Raw genomic sequence first — 18,436 nt, forward strand, 5'->3', positions numbered from 1 at the left:
CAAAAATCGCACAAGGGGCAGAGGGGTTGTGGTGAGGTGGGTGATTTTGTGGTGTCAGGGATGGACCTGGGGTTTGGGGGAAGAGAGAGAGAGTGTGTGATGGTTGTGGGGTGGTGGCTGTGGGAGGGTGAGTTGTTGAGAGAGAGATGGAGATTGCGATGGATAAAGGGGTGGTCGTGGGTTTAAGGGTGTGTTGTGAAAAGGAAGGCAGCGACGGTGGGAAGGGGGGATGGGTTGCGAATTAGTCTTGGGGTGAGTTGCAGGTGGGAAATGGGTAGTCAGGTTGGGGAAGAAAAAGAGAGAAGGGAGGGGGGTTCTGTGGGTAGGATAGGTTTTTGTTTTGTTCCTTTTTTTTATAATTTTTTCTAAAAATATAAATTTTATTTTAATAATTTAACTGAAAATTGGATGCAATGTTGATGATTTAGACGGTAGGGAGAAAATTGGAGAAAAAAAAATTTTATATTTTTAATTTTCTAAAAAAAAAATGATAGGGGGTCAATTGAAACCAAGGTATAAGTCAAGGGACAAATCACTAGTATACCATAAATATTTCACTACATAAATGAAATAAACAGAAGATTTCTAGAATTTACACGTGCTCTTACAGAAATTTCATTAAGTATTTGGTGTGCAAATGAATTTTTATTAATTTACTAGAGTCACCCTGAAAATAAAATAATTATCAGAATATAACTCAAATTTAAATCTCCTTTTTTTCTATTAAAAACAACTAATCCTCCTCGTAAAAATATTTACTCTCCTCATTGTTTTTCGGTTGGATCCTCCACTTACATTATAATTGTAATTTATGCTAATAGGGTCTAGTTCAGTTAAAAAATACTTTGATTTGCAAACTATTGGTCTCAAGTTTGAATCATATAGCACCGTGATAGGTCTATATGAGAAACCCCACTCTCTATAGTTTGGACAAAAATTATTGATATTTGATCTATCCTTTCAGATGTACTTGACTCTTTCCAAACTATTTGCACTTGTGAAAGGACACGAACTGCAAACATCACTTCGTTTTACCAAAGCCAAAAAACGTCTTCAACCACCACGCGTATATATCCTTCAAAACAAATAAAATAATTGCCCTGCAAACGCAACTTGATTTTAACCGCTGCCATCTTCCCTCATTTGTTCCTCTCTTCTCCCTCATCATCTCCACCTTTCTCCCATCCATTATAAATCCTTAAATTCAGTAACTTATAATTAGTACTGGGAATTTTGCTTCACATATTGGATTGATTCAAGACCAAGGAAACTTAGCATCACAAGGTACGGCTTTCTTTCTCTATCTTTAAATTGTTATAAACTTCGTCTGGGTAAAATTAAGTTGTCAAAATCAGTAATTTGGTGAACGGTTATAAAATCCAAGTCTTGCAAATTGTCTCTTTGATTTGTCCTCTTGAAGCTTCTTATTTGATTAATTATACCAAGTGAGTAATCTATTTGGAGAGTGTCTTACAAGTATGTTTGTAGCAACAAATACCCTGCAATACTGCATTTAAGAACAAACTACCTACTGCCAACGGGGTCTAGCCTAGTGGTAAAGGGCCTTGACTTGCAGATCAGAGGTTTCAGGTTCAAATCTCACGGCATCATAGTAGTGTGTGTGTGAGAAATCCCCCACCCCTGTAGTTTAGACCATCACTTGTACTAAAAAAAAAAAAAAACTATTGAACAAACTACCTACTACATTTTATTTCTAATTTCTTGTTAGACTTTTTATAGCTTTGGCCGATCACTCTTTTTTTTTTCTTTTTTTTTTGGTTGTGAAATTAGTAAAATAGTATTTTTAAATTGAGGAATTAACAATTTTAATTCGGTCTATAGATTATATTAAAAAAAATGATGTTCTAACATGTTATATATTGCTAGACTACGAACCACGAGTATTCTCTTTCACTGAATAATCGGTGAAAATTTCCCTAACATATCCATCTTGAACTTTGTATTCTCTCTTTCAGGAAGAGTTATGCATGGCTTCTTTGTGGTGCAAAAAGTCTCCAGATTGCAGTAAAATTCGTGGATACATCCTGCTTTTTGTTATAGTGGTGAGTCTAGCAACAGTCATCGGATTTTCTCTCTGGTTCTTAGGCAACTATGTGGATTCAAAGTCCGGCCCAGGAACAGACCCCCTTGTGCTTCGTTTGGATGCATTTTCTCTATCGAATTTCGAGGTTTCGAATTCATCATTCTCAGCTGAATGGGAGGCCAAGTTGACATTTGGGAACCAAAACGGTGGCCTAACTGTTACCCTCAACCCCTTTGAGAGTTATGTGTTCTATAAAGAACGTGAGGCTCTATCATGTGCTTCTGTGGATGCAATGTTGCATGTTCCTCCAAGGAAACAGAAAACTCTGCAGATCAAATTTGATCCGACAAGTTGCGGAGGAGAACAGCCGTATGTGGAGGATCGAGTGATGAAGGAGTTGAGTGAAGATCGAAAGAGTGGTCACCTTAGCTTTAGTTTGAAAATGCGCATAGATGCTTCTTATAGTATGAGGGAGCTTTTGGGAATGGGAACCCAAGTGACTTTAAATCCTAACTGTTCAGGGTTGAAGGTTCAGTTTGAGGGTGCAAAAGGGGAGGGAAAGATAAATGGGGGCCGCAAGTGCACCATTCCATTACCTAAATGATCATGCAATTCTTACCGTAGGTAAGGGCCGGCTCTGAAATTTTAAGGGATTATAGCAGGCGAAGATAAGCTCATGAAATAGGATTAATGTAAATTTCGTATAGATAAGTTGTTTATTTCAAAAAAATTGAGTCCTTTTTACTTGGGCCAGAGCACTTGAAAAAAGTAGGCAAAGCCCAACTTGTGAGAAATTCTTGTGATTTAAAAGTAGCAGGTTTTGCTATATAAGGAATTATTAACTCAACAAGTAACGGATGTCACGTAAAAGGAAATCAAATCAATGTGATTTAATTTTCTGGTTTTCTTCTCATTTTAAATTTTAAGCACCCTTGCATTAAATCATTGAGTTTATGCCAAAGGATGCCAATTAGCATTAACACTGAGCTTATCCATTTTTGACCTCCATGAATTAATGACATAAATTTTTTGAACCAAAATGTGCACTGATTCTCTGAATTTGACTGCCATTTCAATATTAGTTTTTCCCAATACTCTCCCATTCACACCTTAACTCATTGCAGAAAAACAAAAATGGGCCCTTTGTGGTCTCGTCGCCACAAGGCACTGGCGGAAGAAATGTCCTTGAAATTGGCTGCTGCTACAATCCTCATCACATTACTTGCATTTGTCACCACCGTATGCTTGTCGTTGAACGGCGGCGTTCGAACATATCCCATTGCCATTGCTCAGCACTCTTTCTCTGTCTCAAACACAACGAAACTCGTCTCTGAACTGCAGAGCGCTGTTTGGGATGCAGAGTTGAAGTTCAGCCAGAACAGTGATCTGCAAGTTCACATCAAACACTTTCAGGGCTTCGTGTACTACCCGAAATTCGAACCGCTGTGGTGTGCCTCACTGAAGCCAGTGGACGTTGAGTTCAGGAGCCCAAATGGGCTGCACATAAGATTTGATATGAGAGAGTGTGGGGAGGAAGGGCTCGGGGTTTCGACAGAGGAAGCTCTGAAGGAGGTTCGTTTGGAAATGAAAATGGACCTGGTTGTGCCTTACCAGTTTGGAAAGACCAGAATTTGGGCCTGGCTTTGGGGATTGAGTGTTGAAGAATCTTGTTCTGAGTTGAGAGTTGAATTTGTGTCTTCGGTTGGAGAGGGGAAACTGATTGGTGAGGGAGGATGGTGCTTTGTTCCATTGCCTGAGTAATTTTGAGTTATGATCAACTCATGCCAATCTAAATAATCTTTGTTTTTGCTTCCCCTTTTATTTAATTTTGTTTTGTTTCTCCTCTAAATTATTACCTCACAGAATTAGGCATCAAGCAGACAGACACAAAGAAGAGAGTTTGAGTCTCCACTCTCCTCTCTTTTTTTTTTAATACGCAGAAAAGAAAAATATGAAACTGACAGGATCACCCTCCATTCATACTGAAGGAGACGAGGTTACGTGACTTTGCAGTTTTCATAGTGAAGTTTGAAAAGGGTCAAATAATGCCAAGATTTTGTCACTTTCTTCGTTTCAATGTTAAATGTCCTCGATTATCACAATCATGATTCATCACGCCTCGTTTACTTCTTTAGCTTTTATTTCCATGTTCGATTAATTTCTTAATCCCTTCATTTTCTCCCTTGATTGTTTCCTTTAAATATTCTAGTTTACCATTTTTAGTATAATTCTCTTGTATTTTTAGTTTTCCGTGTTGGATTAATTTCTTGTATAAATACTGAATTCTGCTCCCAGTAGCGCTATGGGCACCAACTTTTTTTATCAATTTTTTGATACCAACTTATGTAGCAACTGACATGGCAATTCAAGTCATTTGCCACCTCATCTATTTTATTTGAATAATTTAAATTAATGCACATAATCTATTTTAAATTAATTTATTTAACTTTTATATATTTATCTCTTCTCAAGTCATCTCCATCATCCATTCCCAGCCAACAGCTCCTCCATCGTAGCACCGCCACGATCATGATGATAGCAAATTGATGGTTACGTTTATAGATGATAAGATGATGCTCATCTCTGATTTTGGGTTTTGGACATTTATGGTTCCTGGATTTGGTTGAGAGTATGGCGAGGAAGAAGAATCAAAGGAGAGTAAAGGCATGAGCATATATATATATATATATATATATATATATATATATAGTTCTGATCTTTTGGACCACAGGAGTCCAAGAAATTTGTGGTCACTCACCGTTGGATGTAAATTCAACGGTTCACTCACTCTTGCACTCATTTTAAAAAACTTTTTTCAACCATTGGATTAATATCCAACGGTAGATAACCACAATCTCTTAGACTCCTGTGGTCCAAGAAATCATCGGGACTATATATATATATATATATATATATATGAATAGAGTTGGTGAATCATAGGATCTTATATGCAGTCTCACACCGATCACATCCCATATATTTGGTTTTTCTTTGGATGATAATCACTGGTTTTCTTTGAACTTGGCTGGAAAACTATTATTGCTTTGTTGATTATTAATATTATTGTAAATTCTACAAAACAACTAATTACGTTGATACTATGATTGGTATGAAAACATTGAGGATTTAACAAATCAGTTAAGAGAGGTGTGATGAGAGCTCTTCAATGGAAGGAATGATTATTGAGTTTCTAGGGCTTTTTTGGGGTTGGGGAAGGGTTCACCGTTGAACCAAAACTTATGGGTATTTTTCTTTCTTTTTATTTTGTTGGACAATTTCTCTTTCTTTTCTTTTTTTTCTTTTTTCTTTGTTCAGGAACAAAATGTGTAATTAAAAAAAATGACATGGCAAATGACAAGGATTGCAATCTCATGTACTACATCTATTGGAGAAATTATAGAATGCTATTGTATTACCATGTCAGCTAATTATACTTCCATTCAAAATATGTCATACGTCATTTTAAAAAAAGTATAATTTTTTGTTTTACAGCTGGACTTTTGCCCTCTAGAATAATATTTGAAAAAACAAAAAAACCAAAGACGCCGGAAACCAACTCCCACGACAACTCAAATCTTCCTACCTTGCACTACCAACCACCCAACCCAATCGCCCAAGGGTTTTGATTGGCCACCTGGTTAATCTAAAACAAGAACCACATAAAGAAATAACTGGAAATAACAATAACTGATTATTCCCTTTGTGGTTTCTGTACAAATGATTATCAACAAACCAAAAAAATAAAATAACCAGCACACTATAGAAACCTGTCGAGTCCCTAAACGAGCTTCATAATCCATGGACTATTGGGTTGGTGGAAGAAGTGCGAGGATGGGGATTGGGTTGTGGTGGGAGGTGGTTTCGAGTGGCTTCTTTGGGTTTTTCCTTTTCTAAATTTTTTTAATAAAAAAGTCTTATTCTACAGTTAAAAGAAAGTATTAAATTCAGCTGTAAAAAAAATTATAATTTTTTAAAAAAACATGATATATAGCATATTTTGAATGAAAGTACCGCTAGCTGACGTGATAGTACAGTATCATTCTATAATTCTCCATGTGTTGGTATCAATTAATTGGTAAACAAGTTAGTGCCCGTAGCATTATTGTTTTGCTCCTTTCAATTAGGGATGAGCATTGGTGGATCGAACAGGTTTGGACGTTACACATCATGTGAATCGGATTTATAACCACCGATACATCGACAAGTCCAACTCAGTTGATTTGCGGGTTGGGTCAGGCAGGCACCGCAAGTTGGAGGAAGGTGAAACTTGCACAGAGCCAAATAGATGAAGCCTTGAAGATGGAACTTTGAACTTGGTTGGTAGGTGGCTATGGCGGGGCGACAACTATATCAAGAGACAATTTCATATTTGGGAGTGAGGGAATGAGGGCCACGTCATGTTCATGTATGTAACTTGCAAAAAAATTGTACAATTTTCCATGGGAAAATTATGCTCTCCCCACGTAGCTTCTCCTCTAATAGTTGAGGATGAAGGAGATAAGCAATCAGACAATGGGAAAATTTTCAAGTATGGTGTTTCGGGCAGAGGCACTCAGAAAACACACCTAAGTATTCCCCTAAATAAACTCATGCTTGCAACACATGATCTTTAATGTGTGCCATTGTTCGTGGCCATGAAGATTGACATGGGGGTGCTAATATGCCAATTTTGCTAGCTATAATCCTTTTGTCTTCATCACTTATTTCCTTAACATAGATTACAACTCCTAATTAATTACCTTGTCCTACGCTCTTTCCGCGGCTTTTCACAGCACACCCACCTATTTTTACACTCTCATTTCCTTCAATAATTAATCTCCCTCCAATACACATTTTAATCCCCTACCCCAAAAACTCCCTCCTTCTCTCTCTCTCTCTCTCTCTCTCTCTCTCTCTCTCTCTCTCTCTCTCTCTCTCTCCCGGAAGATTCCTGAGAGAGAGAACGAACATCCCGTATATATAATTAATAGCAGCACATATGGCTTCCACAACCGAAACTAATCAACCCCGCTCCTCCGACCAACCCGCAACACAATCATCAGAAGCCCACCAACCTCGAGCCCCCATTGACCCCTACCCCCCGCCCGCCGGGGGCACCTATCCGCCATCCAACATGAGCTACGCGCACCCACAAGGATACCCCACCGTAGCGCCCCCCTACCACGGGTACCACCCGAGCGCCTACAACCCTTATTACGGGGACCCCTACTACACCACCACCTCCTACAACCAAGCTGACGAGGCCGCCAGCAGCTGCTTCCGGTGCTTCTGCATCATCATGTTCCTCCTCGTCATCTTCACCCTCCTTGCCAGCATCGTCATGTTTGTCGTGGTCCGCCCGGAAACCCCGGCCTTCAAGGTCGAGTCCTTTAGCGTCTCCAACTTCAACCTCGTCCCAGGGAGCAAAGTGCTCTCCGGGAAATGGGAGGCCTCCATCTACGTGGACAACCCCAGCTACAGGATGAAGTTGGAGATAGACAGGTGGGAGACCTCCCTGTACCACAAGGACAACTATCTCGCGATGGGCTCCGTCATGCACTCCATGAATCTCGAATCTCGGTCAAAAGGCACGATGCACATGAAGATGGAGACGTACAATACAACGGCGAGCAGCGCGGTAGAGGACATGGAGAAGGAGCAGAAGGAGGGCGGGAACGTGAGCTTCAATTTGAGGTTGACGCTTTCGTACGACATGAAAGCCAGTGGTTTTTTGTATAATCACTATAGTAACTACAGAAGTGGGACCCTCCGGGTGAAATGCTCGGATTTGAAGGTGCCGCTGCCGGCGGGGTCAAATACTGGCAGCATGCCCAGTGGGAGCTCGAAGGCATGCGATATCTCCGATGGTTTCTGATTATTTAGTCATAGACGAGAAATGGGTCGGATATTTTTTGTATGGTCTCTCGGTCTCATTTACTTTCTTCCCATGTCTCCTCCATATGTGGGAATTGTGTATTTGGCTAACTTATATTAGACGAAGTCATATGTTCATAATTTTAGAAACCCTTAAATCTGTTAATTTTATTGTAGAAAATTCTTTAGACTATTGTTTCTAGGATTTCTTGTGCTTTGTTTAATTTTAATTTTGTTATAACTATATAGTGACACATAATGACTAACTCGGGATCTGACCGTATTTCTCTTTTCAGTATTAAAAGGCATTAGTCATATTATTTCATGTTTGTATCGAATTACACAATACTAACCGAAGTTATAGAAGATTCTTAATCCATTCATTAATCATGTATGGTTAACTAAATGCAAAATTTCTCAACTTTAACATAAGTTACTCATTCTTTGATAAAAACATATATATAGTTTATATTCAATTGAATATGTTTGGATAAATTTTAGCTTTCGTTATTGACCAATGATATGGAGAACACTGCACAATGTGATCCGCGATCGTCCCTTCATGTCTATTGTTTTTGAGGCACTTTGCAAATAAGTCTCTCCAAATTCTATTTCATAATCAAATTTGAACTAAAAAAATAAACCTTTAGACCCGACTTTTATTGAATCTAATAATACCAATTGATAGGTCAACAGCGTTTAGCTCACTGAAAAAGTGATATTGACAGGAGAATAATTATGTAGTTTAGACTATTCAGTCCTGATCTCTCAGACCACAAGAGTCCAAGAAATTGTGGTCACCCACCGTTGAATATTAATCCAATGGTTCAAAAAAGTTTCTTAAAATGAGTACAAGAGTGAGTGAACCGTTAAATTTACATCCAACGATGAATGACCATAAATCTCTTGGACCCCTGTAGTCCAAGAGATCAGAACTGCTAGACTATTATCACCAACATTAGGATGTGTATTGCACTAATTGTGTTTTTTCTTCGTGAAAAAGCTCCATTAAACGAGTTGACAAAACATCTATAAAAAGTGTTAGGCTCAACATTATGCTTAAAGCAAAGGCCACCAAAAAAAAAATAACGAAGTAGGAGTCCAACAAACACGCATATGTCCATTTGGGCTTTATCGATTCAAATACGCGGAGCGGGTAACCGCGAACCCGAACCCGCTTCGCATAAGAAACAGATAGGGACAATGACGAGCCGACAAGTGTCACCACCGTAGAAGGCGGGGAGAGATTCCTCAGTGCGGCGCTTCAACTTAAGTCTACGCCCTCTGCCAAACAAAAAAGAATACAAAAAGAAAAAACATAGAATTACGCGTTATTTGCCAAGCAATTCTATCAACAATCAAACTGTAGCCCTCAAGCAACTTTGTGCTCTCAGAAATTTTTTTTTTTTTTTTGTGGTAATTTTTTTTCGCATAGTATATCTATCGTATCGACCGACCAAACACCTCCTCCTCTACCTCTACGCCTACCTTTTATTTTTTCCTTACCTCTCTGTCTCTTGGAAACCAAAAACTCAATTAGCTCTCTCCGCTCTCAAATGGCTACCTCAGCTGCCGGCGCCGATGATGGTCGTAACAAGACGGTGACCGGCTACCCAGTTGAGCAGGGTCAATTCGCAGCCGGCTACCCAGCCGCCGGAGCCTACCCCTACGTGGCCCCACCGCCGCCTCCTCACGCCAACACTTACCGGCCCATGGGCCCACCTCCTTACTACGCCCCTCGGCCCACTGGGCCCATCACGCCCAATAGGCCCACCCTCCTCTGCCGCCTCCTCATTGCCGCCATCGCCGTCTTCGCCATCATGTCCCTCGTCTTCTTCATCGCCTGGCTTGCACTCCGCCCCCGCCTCCCCGAGTTCCGGGTCGAATCGGCCTCCGTCTTCCCGCTCAACGCCACTGGCTCCGAGCTCACCGCCACCTGGGACCTCACCCTCCTTGCCAACAACCCCAACCACAAGCTCAGAATTTACTACGACAGCATCCAGGCCTCACTATTCTACGGCGACGATTACCGGCTCGCCACGACGTCGTTGCCTCCCTTTGTTTTGACCAAGAGGAACCAGACGCGTGTCGGGTTCAAGCTGGCGACGGTGGGGGAGTACGTCGGCAATTACGTGGCCAAGGGGATCTCCGACGAGAGGGATCGTGGGTCGGTGAGGTTCGGGCTAGGAGTTTTTGCTTCGGTTCGGTTTAGGTCTGGAGTGTTCCAGTCGAGGCCTCGCGTGTTGCGGGTCTTCTGCGAAAGGGTCGATTTCGGGTTTGCCCAGAAGAATGGGACGGGGACTTTGACGGGTCAGTCAAGTCCGTGTGTGGTTGACGTGTGACTGTGAGTATAATTAGTCCATTGGATTAACACAAATTGGTAAATGCTATATTTAGTCGTTGTTCATGATTTTGGGTTATGGAATATAATTCGTGATCTTCTGAATCCAATTTCTCTCTGTTCTTTTATGCTAGCTAATGATAGTATATTTTTTTTCAATTATTTTATTATGATTTCTACTAGTTTTCTTTGTTTTGGAGGTAAATACCATTTTCCCCGTTTTGCATATGCTAATTGGCATTTGAAGTGTTGAGATGGGTTAGATGATAATATGGGACATTGCCACATTAGGTTTTGTATTTGTGTTAGAATAAAGAGCAATGTGATTGTTTTTAGTGTTCTGGGGCTTTGTCATTGTGATTCAAACTCCAGAGCCAGAGACTGTAGGGTATTGAGTGTTGCTTGGTGAAGCTTTAATCGAGTGTTGACTCATTTGGTAGAGATGCATAAATGCATTCTGAATGGATTATAGGGTTTTCCCTCCACCCTTGAATGCCACTTACCACACAGTCACAAGGAAAAAAGTAAGTGCGCACCAACCGTAGTTGTCTCCAAGCATAACATTTGAAGAAACTCATCCCTATTGTTTGTTAATGATATCAAACCATTGTTCGTGCCTTCAAAGATTATGCGCTTGAGAAGAATGGTAAAGACTTTATTTAAGCATTGGATTTGTGGTAGTGGCTACTAAGCCTCTCTGTTAGGATGTCTGTTTTATTGTGCTTAATGCTGGTTGTAAGTCTAGGGTTGTGATTCAAGCTGTTGTCTTGTGATTCAAGTCAATAGTATTGGAACAGTACAAGATTTTCCTGGGGAAGGGGAGCTTGGTCTACTAGGAACTAGCAAGTAGTGTGATTTTACCTATGTATTGAGAAATTGTTTATTGTTTTGCTCTCGAAGAATTAAAACGAATCTCTCTACTTACTTCATCATCGTAGAGATCAATTCTTTTTATAGGAGTTTGGTGTTATTTGTTCTCTCTCTCTCTCTCCGCCCATAGGATAACATCATAATGTTTATCTTTTCAGACTCTGAATTTGTGCTCATGTAAATGTGGTGTTGAATGTTTGCTTGTAATGGTCGAATTGTGCTTTAGGCACTACTGTACGAGTAACGATTAAGAGGAGTGGCTAGGTAAAGACTGTAGTTGCAGTTAATTTGACTTCCAAACCATTTCTACTACAATGTTAAGTTTCATAGTAGGTTATGATTTGGGTTCAGTTGATATATGATAATAATAGAACTGTTGTCAAATGTAAAGTCATTCTCTTTCTGATTTTGTAGCTGTTGTCAAATGTAAAGTCATTCTCTTTCTGATTTTGTATTTACTCCTTTCCTGGCTGCTTTCCATTTAGGTTTTTTCCTTTGAAACTCAGCTGCATGTCTTCTTGTAGGAGAAAAAACACCAAACTTTTGTTCTGGCAACATTTTAATTACGTCATACTGTATTGCATGTTTTCTGCTCCATTTTAACTGTGTCAATATGCTGTTAAGTTGGCCAAACAGGGAACTTTTTATGTTTGCTCTGTACTACTACGTCAAAGCTTGCCTGTATTAGCTTTCACACTTTCAGTATAGTTCTGAGCTGATGTAGTTGCATTGTTATTGTTGAAGTTTTGATTTTGAAAAATTCAGAATTTTGGGCTCAGAAGCCATGCGAGGTTGGAGATTAGAAAAGGGGCATTGCTCGTCTTGCCCAATGCGTTGATGTTACTTGTTTTTAATACTTAAGAGAAGCAATTATGTGCTTCTGAAGTCTCTTATCATACTTGAATTTTAGTACTGGTTTTAAACTATTAATCTAGTGATGCCAAACACTGTCCTTTTGTCCTTGATGCTGAAGTGGTTTTAGTTTTACTTTGATTTTGATGATTTCATTTCTGATGTTTATAGGTGTTAGAGGTTAATGTGTGTTGAGATTGTTTTTCTGCTCTTTTATTTTCTGTTTGTGGTTGAAACTTGAAACATAGAATCAGTTTCCAAAAAATTGAATTCAGTATTTCAGGTTGGTACTGTAGTTCCTATGATTGGTGACATAGTTGTAGCTCAACAGGTAGTTCATATTTTCCTAATTTTAAAAGAACTTTTTATTTTAAAGGTCCTTTTAGTGACATTTTTGTTTTTTACTTTTAAGCTTTTCTTTAACGAGGTAGAGGGGGAGAGGTGGACGGTTCTTAGGAGAAAGGTGAGGGAAAAAGGAGAGAAAAAATACTTCAAAAGTTCTAAAAAGTAAAAAAGCAATTTAAATGGCTTTTAGCCTGTTACTTTTAATTCTCTCTACTTCTCCTGTCTTGTTCATCTCTTTCATCTCCTCCATCACTTTAATTTTCTATAAAAGCTGTTATCAGGGATGCCTTCACTCCGCGTTTTTCTTTTGCTGGCATTTATGTAGTAGGCTTCATCTATTAAAGAGTTATGATTAATCAAGGCATGAGGCATCAGTTTCAGTTAGGCGAAATTAGGTTTTCAACGAAGAAATAAAGCCTTACAAGTTCCTCGTCATTACTTGCATGTACTTTGCTTTTGAACTATTCCATCATCAGTTCAACAATTGATTGATGTGTAGAATTTGGTCTTGGGTGTATTGACTTGAGATAGGTTGAAGATGTATTTAGTTGGTCCATGCTTAGAGCTCTGATTTGCTGGCTGAAATGGTTTAACTTTTGGAAATTTTCCTCTCTATTTCACCGGTTGTACAGAATCATGTGTCTATTATGACGTGACACCTTAACGACCCTAAACTCGGACTAGAAAGAGTTCAATCCCTCCCTCCTATATATAAGTATTAGCAATTGTATAGGTATCTTTGGTTCCACCGCTTGTTTAAGTAAGGAGGCAGTGGGATGAAGTGGTTGCTTGGCCGACAGAGCTTTCTGGGGTGGCCTAAATAACTTTATGAAAGCCTATATATTATGCAGATAGCATTGGCAATGGAATTATTTATAAACTAATAACACTTTGATTATATCTTATAAACATGATAAGATTCTCAGACACGATAATAGTGTACATATTTGTATATCTCCAGTTGGACATGATTAGGACGCTAGTGGATTGAGAGAGATTGACATTGATTTTTAGTGCATGTAAAAGTAATTGTGTAAATATCTGGGATGTTTCTTCTTTTTTTTCTTTTTCTTTTTTTCTGTTTTCTTATGGGCCCGTGAAGAAACAGCATTGGAATGAAAATTCTGTGTCCAAATTAGGAACGCGTGAGGGATGAGACATGGTTGCCCTTTGTCATTTTCTACTGCTGATTAGGACAATCAGAATGTGGAGGGAGCTATTTGATTGATGATTGAACATAAGAAACTAATCAAATTATCTGTTGTGAAGTTTAATAAAAGAAGAGACACAAATCTACAAGTCTCACGCAATGAAAGCTAAATCCAGATTTATTTTTGTAAGAAAACAAAGTCGTCCTACTAGCAATTGACTGATTTCACTTGACCAAAAGGTTGGGATAGCAATTTTTCCCGTCACACCCAATCTCCACATTGATCTGTCCCGAATGGGATGGGGATTGAGGCTTCTGCCCTTTCTCCATCCCATTCCGTTTTACAACTATCATGTTAAAGAATGATAATTGTTTTGTTGACTCTTAAATTTAAGCTTTTATGAATGGGATGTGGAATTCGAATCTCAATGAAGAAGACGATATCCAATAGGGTTTGAGGCGGGATTGTGGATATTTAACTTTTATGGGGATGGGGATGAGTGTGAAATAATTGTTTCTTCGAGTAAATTTTGTTAGGGGTATAACTTACCACGAAGCTACAAACCCAACATTATTGCATATGTTTCTTCCTTTGCAGGCGAAATAGTCCTCTGGGAGGGTGCAAAGGATAGGAAGCTTCTCACTGGCCATGTGACGGCATGTGGAAAATACGTAACAAAAGGCTTTACTTGGTGGCGTTTACACCTACGCCATTATTATTATTAGGCACCATTTTATATTTATATTCAAAACTCAAAGCAGTGCATGAACTGATGCAAAAAAACAAAAACAAAAAAGATTTAGGGGCTTTTAAGATATTTCCATGTTGAGTCGGTTAGCTTGGCAAGTCAGTTTGATCTTAAGGCTTTTCATAATTCATTCATAATGTAGGAAAACACTTAAAAGGAAAGTGATTGCTTGCATAATTACTTATGATAATTTTGATCTCCATTTAAAGGAAAGTGCTTGGATGATCCCCTTTTTTTTTTCTTCTCAAAACTTGCTTTCAAAGTTCATTTTCCATCATATTTCAACTCCTTTTCTTCAAGATACTTCTACCATCATACATCATAGATGCATCCAAATGACTATCTAGGGTTCATTGGCTCATCATCACCCACTATTAGTTTCACTTTTTTATTAATAGGGTGATCAATTACCCTTCAAACCAATTCAAGACAGCTTAATCAACCCAATTAGATAGTCATCATTTTGTGTCACCAAGAATATTATCCCTTTCTTTCACCTCCATGTCTTTTCTTCCCCATTTTTCTTCTCATTGTTTTTGGAACTCTCCCCTTCTTAGAATGACCCACCAATCAAAGGGTTTCTTTCTTCTCTCTCCCCCAATGCTTTATTCCACCAACTTTTTGTTTTTGTCTCTTTCATTAACCCATGGTTAACAGAAAGAAGCATAGCCACAGATTCTAGTCAGATTTTAGCAGCAAAGCGCATGAAGACAACAAACGAATCCATTGGGTGCAAGTTGCATAGAACAATTTTGGCTTTGGGCATTCATATTAACCACAAAGGTTAGGTTAAAAGTTAATTGTGATTTACTTAACAGAGATTTAAACAGGAAATTGGGATTTGGTGGTTTCAAAGAAGATCTTGTAGGGACATTTGTAATTCCCAAAGTAGGGATAAAGAATCAGCATGGATGTCAGTGCAAGTGCAGAAGAGAATACCTTTGTGTGTGTAGAATCTAGTAGGCATTGGCCACAAACCACCCCACCCTTCTTTATGGACATTTGGGGATATCCTTGGCTTCTTTTTGCGGCTTCCATGTTTTGTAAAAGTGCTTTTACCCAAGGCATTTTCTTCTTGTTTTTATGAGAAAATTGAGAGAATCAGCAGCAAAGAATTTGGTAAAGGGCCCTCTGCATTCTCTGGAAACTGCACTAAGTGTACTTGGTTTCTTTGGCCACAGTACATAAGAGATGCAACAAGAGGAAAAGAAAACAATCAAATAAGTTCTACAGCACCAAGTACCAAATAATTGAACTCCAACATGTCTATGAGTAAGGCTCCAATGATTCAAATTTTGGGTTTGGTCGTACCCAAATAGTAATATTCTAAAGGAAAATGCAACTAAGATCAAATATTTCGAGCCGCTTCCGTGAAAAATTCAAACTTTCTTTTTTAATACTTCAATCACATAAAAATATAAACTTTGAGATTCAATAGCTAAATACATGGCAATTGAATCATGAGCCGAGATCATAAAGAGCATACAAGTATACAAAGTGGATGTCATTGTAGGTGTCAAATGAGTGAAGAAGAAGAAAAGAGTCATGTGCTTTTAGGTGTGCCAACTAATATTATCTTTCCATGGTTTGATCTCAAGTCTCATATCTGGATGTGGTTTTCTTCTCTTTGGATTTATATATGACAATATATATATATATATATATTTATATTTATATATATTTTAAAAAAACATTTAAAACACCCAAATTTATACACCAGTCATATTTTATACTGTATTTCTTTTTTCTAATATTATAACACTTAAAGAAAACCCAAGTAAATGACAAATAGTGTATCATATCCACCCACCATCTAATAATGCTAAATTAGTAGAAAGTTAAGTCTTTTTTTAGCAGTGTTTCTTTCATTTGATCCAAGACTTTTCTACAAGAGGCCTATGTCAGAATTAGTTATTTGATTTCATAAGACTCTGCCAGAATTTGACTCAGCAACAACCAATTTCTAACCATGTGTCTTCAAGCCAAGAAATAAGACAAAGTAGGCCCTTCTGAAGATTTCAACTTTTGTGAATTGCTTAACTTTGAGCAAATTGATGGTGCATAGAAGAAATTTGATTCCCTATATTTTTTTCTTCTCACTTGCTAATATCCAGTCATTCGGTTGCAAACGACAATGACTTTCATTAAATGAAAATTGTTTCATAGGAAAACATCCAAATGGTTAAGAACTTAAAGAAAGTTGATGTTTGAAGTATATTTTAGAGAGGGGATAAGGAGAACAACACTTTCAGAAACAATGAAGGAAGAGAAAATTTTATATATTGATTAAGATTATCGACCTGATAACGAGAGATTCACCTTAATCAGCGACTCATTGTCCGTACACATATCAATAATTTTCATGTAACGTAATCTTGTTCGGCAAGCTTCTATCACCATTTGAGAGAGAGAGAGAGAAAAAAAATTGTATAAAATTAAGAGGTAGATAAAAATTGGTCATAGGTTTGGTCATTGGTGGTTGAGGAGACTTTTAGAGCTCGATGTCGATACTAAATGTGTGAAAAAACACATCATGGTCTTGTAGTTCATATTCACACTTGCCAACCGACATAATCAATTTCTAGTTTCTACCATCAATAATGTATTGGAGTGTAGTTTGGTTTGGTGCTTTTAACTAAAATTAGTACATGTATTGAAATTATTGCTCTCTTTTTTTGTTGCCCACGTACCCTTTTACCATCTGCTGGGAAAGTGCAGTGCAGCTAACCCTACTTTTCCTTGATTAAAAAATTATTTTTATAAAATAAATAAATAAATAAAAAAACCGTTCTCAATGTTGTTTTCTAAGTAACATTTTAGGATTTTTAAAAAGCAAAACAAAATAATTAAAGAAACAAAACTGATGAAAGAAAGGCTAACAATTTTCTTTCTGGGAAAGCAATGGGTTCTTTATGAAAAAGGGTTTAAGCTTTTAATCCACCCAAACAAAGTCTTTGTTTCTAATTCATCAGAGGTTATGAAATTTTCAATACATCCACATCCAAATCATGTTTTTTTTTTTCCTTTTTTTTTTCTTTTTTTTTTTCCTTCTATGTTGCATCATTGTTAGGCTTTAGGCTTTAGGCTTTAGCTGGTGGGAGAAGTAATATTTTGGAACCCAGAGGTTTCCTCTGTCATGATAAGTGGGGCCAAGTGGGTGCAAGAGACGTGTCAATTAGACTTTTCCCATGTATCCATATTCAATCGGACGGTGGTGAAGAGTCTTGCTTTTCCAAACACTTTATTGAAGTCACAATCGGCCCATTCACATTCTAAATTCTAGTATAGAAAGAAATTTTAAAAAATATGTTATTTTCTTTAGGCTTTTTGTCTTTCTGAGTTGATTAAGAAAAAGCAGTGAGCTTCACTTTTTGACTAAGCGAGCACAACACAACTGAGGGTCATGGATTAATACAATCGTACTCATTAAAACTCATTTATATTGTTTTTTTATATAAATGATATTCTATTTTAATTTATTTTAAACTACATAGAGGGGTATTCAAACTCGGATGTAAACACTGAAATTCACTTACATTAACAATGAAGATCGATGGCAGACAATATTAATGATATTTTATTACATATATAACTATATATCTTGAAGCTAATGCCAATAGCGTATTACTTGGATCTGGTTTTGAAAAGAATTAGGGTTTGAGCAACAAGATCTTTCTTAGTGACTTGAGCCTCTATAGTTTATTGAATGGACTTTAATTTTGATTAGTTGTAAAATAAAGAAGATTAATAACTTGTTTTGAAACACTGAAACACATGAGGTTTTTGAGGAGAATTATGAAGAAAAGATATGAACCAACCATTGAGATAACATGTGGGTGAGCTCGACAAACAATTTGAAATCCTGTTTGTTGAATAAAGCCAAGCATAGAAAACGATTGGTCTTAACCCATCACACCATATGGGCATCTTAACTAGGACACATCATGCAGTGAACAAAAACCCAACAAATTTCATCTAAGTTATTTAGATCAAATCATATAAATAATAAACCCAATTAGTAGCTATAATTGATGAGCCTTGTCAAGTGACACATGATGACATAAGGTATTTGTGTAATTTAATTGGTTAATGCCCATGGTTATGATTGAGTAATAAGAAAAACCAAACAATGCCTTGGTACTGAAAATTGATGGGTCACCAATTTCCACTACCTTGCTACACTACCACCAAACAACTCAAAAGCAACCAAAAAGTTCTTTAAAAAATAAAAG

The 18,436-nt window shown here is 37.8% G+C and overlaps 2 protein-coding genes across 2 annotated transcripts; both read left to right on the forward strand.

Annotated features, from left to right (window-relative positions):
* On the forward strand, positions 7,023 to 7,999 carry LOC18769270. Its single transcript, XM_007204407.2, has one exon. The coding sequence runs from the start codon at positions 7,023 to 7,025 to the stop codon at positions 7,896 to 7,898; it is 876 nt and encodes a 291-aa protein (XP_007204469.1). The 3' UTR covers positions 7,899 to 7,999.
* On the forward strand, positions 8,913 to 10,400 carry LOC18771481 (uncharacterized protein At1g08160). Its single transcript, XM_020569419.1, has one exon. The coding sequence runs from the start codon at positions 9,454 to 9,456 to the stop codon at positions 10,237 to 10,239; it is 786 nt and encodes a 261-aa protein (XP_020425008.1). The 5' UTR covers positions 8,913 to 9,453; the 3' UTR covers positions 10,240 to 10,400.

Source organism: Prunus persica, chromosome G7 (assembly GCF_000346465.2).
Source record: "Prunus persica cultivar Lovell chromosome G7, Prunus_persica_NCBIv2, whole genome shotgun sequence".
NCBI classification, from domain to species: Eukaryota; Viridiplantae; Streptophyta; class Magnoliopsida; order Rosales; family Rosaceae; genus Prunus; species Prunus persica.